The sequence below is a fragment of the Nematolebias whitei genome, chromosome 1 (genome assembly GCF_014905685.2).
Source record: "Nematolebias whitei isolate Nwh7 chromosome 1, NemWhi1, whole genome shotgun sequence".
NCBI classification, from domain to species: Eukaryota; Metazoa; Chordata; class Actinopteri; order Cyprinodontiformes; family Rivulidae; genus Nematolebias; species Nematolebias whitei.
Window position 1 is genome coordinate 57,579,760 of NC_056498.1, and position 6,328 is coordinate 57,586,087.

The window sequence follows — 6,328 nt, forward strand, 5'->3', positions numbered from 1 at the left end:
CACACACACACACACACACACACACACACACACACACACACACACACCATCCACCCAGTGGTCCTGAAAGGAAACAGAGCAAATAAAAAGGCTACACAGTACAATCTGCAAGTACTGAAATTATTTCACAGTTTAATTCTTTAACAAAAATTGTGACTTTTTTTGTGTGTTTGTTTACTTGCACTTATCTTATAACAGGAATATAAAATGAGTTGTGCTCACACACATCCACGCATTTCATTTCCCAACCAAATTAGTGTGGGACATCGAACAACAGCCGGCAGTGTGTTCCACTTGTAGTCAAATCAATGCAAATGCATCAGAGAGCCTTTAAAACTGTAACTTTGACATTGACAGGAATCTGTTGTAACCCTGAATCTCAATACACTGAAAATATAAAATAAATAAATCTAAATAATCAACAAATAAATGATAAACAACAAATCTTAATTCTAATCTACAAAGCCCTCAACACCCTAGCTCCACTTTATATTACAGATCTTATTGTTCCATATTTTCCTAACAGAGCACTTCACTCTCAGACTGCAGGCTTACTCGCGGTTCCTATAGTTTCCAAAATCAGAATGTGAGGAAGATCTTTCAGTTATCGGGCTCCTCTCTTGTGGAACCAACTTCCAGTTTCCGTCCATGAGGCTGACACATTGTCCAGTTTAAGACTTTCCTTTTTGGTAAATCCTATAGTTAGGATTGGTTTGTTATGCTGCTGTAGGCTTAGACTACTGGAGGACAAACTGACCTCATTTCCTTAAATGAATTGTTAAAATTGAATAGTTTTCGTTTGATACCATCTTAACGTGATTCTCGACCTGCCATTGTGTATCTGTTCCTCCTTCCTGTTCCTCTCAAACCCAACCGGTCGAAGCAGATGACCACTTGTCCTGAGCCTGCTTCTGCTAAAGGTTTTTTCCTCATGAGGGAGTTTTTCCTTTCCACTGTCGCCTTCATGCTTGCTCAAGATGAATCTGTGATGAAGTTAAACTCAGAGCAGTCTGCTCCTCAAATAAATAATGTTATTAACTTACTTTTGATATGGCATGCAGGCTGCACAGCTGCAGAAAGTTCTGCAGAGAGTGGTGAAGGCCACACAGAATTCTGTTGGGAGTCAGCCTCCCCACCATCACATCTACACCTCCAGATGCAGGAAGAGGGCCACCTGCATCATGAAGGACCCCACTCACCCAGTACACACACTTTTTGCCCCACTCCCCTCAGGAAGGAGGTTGAGGAGCATTAAGTGTAGAACCACTTGACTGAGGAACAGCTTCTACCCTGAAGCGGCTAGACTCATGAATCCCTAACCAGACAAATCACTGTAATGTCACTTTAATTGGTGATTTGCAACTTATCCGAGCTGCTGATCTTATGCTGCTGATTTATTTCATGCTGCTGTATTCATTCATACCCATTTGCTCACACAGACTCGTGTTCGGCTGCTGTTGTTACGCCGTATTGTTTTACATTATTAGTGTTTGGTGTATATCTTAGATTCTTATATACTGTTTATTTTTACACTTTATATTTTTGCTAGTGTTGGGTGTAACTGGGACACTGAGTACATCATTTTGTTCCAGCTCATGTACCACATGTGGTGGGAATGACAATAAACCTACTTGAACTTGATATATATGATTCTGTTCAGTGCCCTGAGATGACTTCTGTTGTGACTTGGCTCCATATAAATAAACTGAACTGAATATAAATACATACATATAAAAAGCTTGCTAACTTTAATCATTCAAAAGAAAATATTCTTTAAGTTTAAACATTTAAATATAAAGCTTGGCACGTGCAGTGTAATTCAAACAGTGCTGATAAAAATATATATATATATAAAAGGAGAAAAAAAATCAATTAAATACAAAAAGAGATTCTTAAAACAGTTTATCATCTTTCAGTCACATCTAACAAAAGCTGAACAAACTGTACCACGTGTGGTAAATATGTACATTTATACATAAATATCAGATTACTCTTCTATTTGTTTACAGTCAGCTGTAAGAACAGAGCCGAAATGAACAAAAATCAGCTAAACACTTTACCAAAAACTTTTATCTGGGTCATATTAAGTCATTAAACTTTTACATTTAAAACAAAACAAATATTCATTTTTTTTAATTTACTGTAATGAGCTAAACCATCTATAAAACATTTACACAGTTTTTATTATAATTTTGGTTCAACAGCTGTTTTAGACCAGAAGCTTCCATATTATAAGCCAAATACTTCATCTGCTAAAAAAAAGAAAACCTAAAGTAGTTCAGTCTGTGGGTTTTATTTTCATGATTTTAATATCATATGTGAACGGTTACAATATGATTAGCTTTAGCACGACCATTTAAAATCCAGTTTGATGTGCATAAGTTTTAGTTTCCTGGGAGGTAAAACTAAAAACGATGAACCAAATTAATTTAATTCCTTTTATTCTGTCTTTGTTTTGTGTGAAATCATCTTTGGGACACCCTCGGTTCTTTTAATGAAATGAGAAGTTGAGGAAAGTAAACATCCCTCTCTGGTTGATGAACCGGCGATGAGGACTTAAACGTGGCTTCAGTTAGATGTTTCACAAGCCAAAAAGCAAGTTTTGAAACCCTCTGGTTTGAAAACTTCTGCTTTTCACTAATGCTCCACATTTATATTCATCCTAACTCTGAGTAAACCAGCTTGAAGAGGCGTTTCTGCTTGTGTGCAGAGAAATGTCATTAATCCCTGCCTGCAAAGCATCCTCACATAAACATCAGATTAATGTTACTGAACCCCGTTCAGACATGACTTAATGTTTAAGTTTGGGAAAAGGATAAAAAAGAGCTCAAGTTACCAGGTGACATGGGTTATTTAAACTGTTTTAGAAAGACTGGATATGTGAATTTTAATTTAACAACCTGCAAAAGCTAAATAAAATAAAATCACATTCAGATTTGAGAAGAGGATTAAAATTAGTATTTGTTCAGCTGATGTGCACAACTCTGGCTACACATCATTTTGTATCAATACTGCCACCTAGTGGCAACAGGTTGATAAATGAATAAAAATAAATTAAAAAAGGCAGTGCAAGTTACTCCTGAGCTCCCTCTGGTAAACTCATCCCTCCATACGTCAACTAATATCGATAAGTCAAATTGTTTTTGGGATGTACATCATTCAAAATCAAAGATAAAGACTTTACATACCGAGTCTAAACTAAATGTTCTCCATCATTTGAAAACAGAAACAAGATGACTGCTCCTTTAAGAGAAAAATGAAGGCCGTTGTGCACAAAATGATGTGGCACAGAGGTCACCGTATCCCAAAGAATGAGACTGATTTCAGCTGATTTGTTTAGAGAAAAAAAAAGCCAAAAATGGGAAAAAATTTCTAATTTTCTTAAAAGCTAAGACTTGAATGGGAAAAACTTTTAAAAACCAAAAAAAAAAACATTCAAGTTCAGCCATCAGTTGGCAACAGTAAGACTAATAAAGAGAGAAAATGTGTAACTGTACACATGTAATGAGAAATGTTGCCTTCAAGTTTAAGAGCAAATGTAAATCTTTTATTTTTCATAGTAAAAATATATATAATTATTTTGTTTGATCATTTTAACCTTAAACTCCTTTTAAATAGCAAGAAAAAGAAGAACGTGTGTGTTCGCTGTGTGAGTGGCTGAGATCCTGCACATCTGAGGATTGTCTCGATAGAAAGCAGAGGATTTAAAAACAATCTCTTCTGTGACACGTCCAAAAGACGGAGAAAGCAAAACAAACAGGATCTAGTCCAACACATTCACTCATCCTGCGAGGCCTTCAGTGAACTTGAAGAGGACCAAGACGTGCCAGTGTAACACTGCGGTTGATCGATCACAGCGTGCAGGCCCAGAAGACTAGTTGAGGTGGAGGACTTGCTTCATGAACTCGTATGTGGTGAAGGCCATGGCCTGGGACGGGATGCAGCGGATGTAGTTGAGAGAGAGGCCTCGGTACAGTCCCCTCTTGATCCCGTACTGCTGATACACGTACTTTAGAGTCTTGATAGGTGATCTGCTCACATGCAAGACAGAGTATATTAAAGTTTTTAAAATAATGTTTGAACAAACCTGACAGAAATAAAAAATAAATTATATTTTCTCTTTTTGAGTGACATGGGGACTATTAAGCCTATTGACCTCACAATAAGGACTGACTGTGCATCGTACCGTATTTTCTGCCGTACACGTCGCACCGCCCCATCAGTCCAAATATGTCTAATAAAGTGGAAAAATCCATAAATGCGTAGCTTCACCGTATATGTTGCATCTATTATGCGCCACCGCTGACAACCCCGAAATGTGAGCCGGTGTTGTGCCAAAAATCGATTGGCTGCCAAATGGCAGCTGCGGGAGCGTGTACGGGAGGACTTTAACAAGAATTTAACAAAATTAACACTTAAAAACAAATATTTGTTTGCTTGACTTTATATTAAAGGTCTGTCTGAGTCTAACTTGTCCTTAATAAATGCACTTTGACGGTCAAATCAGCTGCATTTGAAAAGCTGATATGCGGAAGTAGGAGCGTACACGGGAGGGCTCGCTGTGCATTTCTTCGACATTTAACAAGATGAGCACCTAAAACAATTATTTGTTTGCTCGACTTTATAGCAAAGGTGTGTCTCAGTTGAACTTTTACTTAATTAATGCACTTCAATGGTCAAATTAACTGCATTTTGCCGGGGTGGCGCAGCGAAATGAAGCTGATTTGATTGTTCCAGGCGAGCTGGACAAAGGTGGCAGTCTAAGGCAAGCCAATTGTGTCATTAATAGCCACTTTTACCTATTATATGACACAACGGCATACCATATACTCCACTGCCATCTAGTGGCTGAAAATGCTAATGTTCAATATTTTCAGAATGAATGAAAATGGTCATATCTCAGCCAAAAATTTGTTTATAAGTATGGGGGGAAAAAAATTATATTAATAAGTCGCTTTGGCGTATAAGTCGCAGGGCATGCAAATTATGCAAAAATCACGACTTATAGGCCTAAAAATATGGTAACGACAACCAGGTGATGAAAAGCACTTGTATTACTCATATTTTGACTGCAGCTCGTTATACAGTCATAGAAAAATAATGAGGGAAAGGAGGCAAAACAAAAACAATAAGCCTTTCGAAATATGAACATGCAACTCCACCCACTCATTTTAATCCAACTTAAAACAGTCCTTAAATCTTAAAAATTGTGTTTCTGATTTTTAATCCGACATGAACTAGATCCAGTCCCTTACTTCCAAGACAGAATACGCATAAGACATGAGGAAATTATTCATCTTAATTCTTAAAAACACTAAAACATGAAAGGTATGACCAGCGGAGATACTTACCCACATTTATCAGAGTCAGGAAGCACAGTACCTAACTGCATTCTTCTCCTTGCCACATCTAAAGGATAGCTAGTAAGAAAAAGCCAAACATGGCAATAAATGCCAATAAATCCGTAATTATTAACAAAGTCCAGTCACATTTGGAGTCTTAAGCTTTAAAACCTTGTGATTGCCTGCCTACGAGATGGTCTGAGCAAAGGCACCAGCAACCCCTCCACAGAGAAGGTTGATGTGGGTTTTCAGTACAAGGACGTCGGGGTTGTCTGACGAGGAGCGTCCCAGCTGCTCAGGGAAATGCTTCAAGCCAAGGCTCTTCAGGGTGCCGAAGGTAAAGAAGGAAAGACCTTGGAGAGTGCAGATGGGACCATAAAAGAAGCAAATACAAAGACGAAGACAGATCTCAAACACGTGAAGGAGGACAAAAGGATCCTAGATTTTATTAACACAAAACATCAAAGATTACCTGCATAAGGTGCCATCCCAATAAGTGTTGGTGTCAGCCCTCTATAAAAGCCCCCGATTCCCTCCTTTAAAAACAAATAGCAAACTTTTTAATGTAAACTCTTCATAAATATTTCAGTTGAAGTTTGTAAAATGTATCATTAGAAAAATCACATAGTGAAAGATGGAGCGGAAGACGTCAAGAATTCCAGAGTAGCGATGATCTCCTGTCACCTGGAAGGCCAGTCGGGCTCGAATCACATCCAGAGGGTAAGTGCAGATCACCGCAGTCATCCCTGGAAACGTAACACGCGCGCACACACACGCACAGATAAAAAGAGTTCACACAATGTTTACAACAGCAAAAAAAGTAAAGACAGGCAAATATTATCCATACCTGCCATAGATCCTGCTAAGAGGCGATGGATGTGTCCAGAGATCCCAATTTGTGTGTTCAGAAACTGAAAGAAAGGAACACATAAAAAAAAGAATGATAAAGCATATATATATATATATTTAAATACAGACACTCCACC

At 37.9% G+C, this 6,328-nt stretch overlaps 1 protein-coding gene across 1 annotated transcript in view; it reads right to left on the reverse strand.

Moving 5' to 3' along the window:
* Positions 1-3,804: 3,804 nt before the first annotated feature.
* Positions 3,805-6,328, reverse strand: part of slc25a16 (solute carrier family 25 member 16) — an 8,217-nt gene continuing 5,693 nt past the window's right edge. The window contains exons 2-7 of the mRNA XM_037696675.1: positions 6,190-6,253; positions 5,967-6,088; positions 5,815-5,878; positions 5,533-5,695; positions 5,352-5,420; positions 3,805-4,031 (exon numbers count right to left, since the gene is read on the reverse strand). Of these exons, the coding sequence (XP_037552603.1) occupies positions 3,875-4,031; positions 5,352-5,420; positions 5,533-5,695; positions 5,815-5,878; positions 5,967-6,088; positions 6,190-6,253 (639 nt within the window). The 3' untranslated portion in view covers positions 3,805-3,874. The remainder of the gene's footprint in view (positions 4,032-5,351; positions 5,421-5,532; positions 5,696-5,814; positions 5,879-5,966; positions 6,089-6,189; positions 6,254-6,328) is intronic.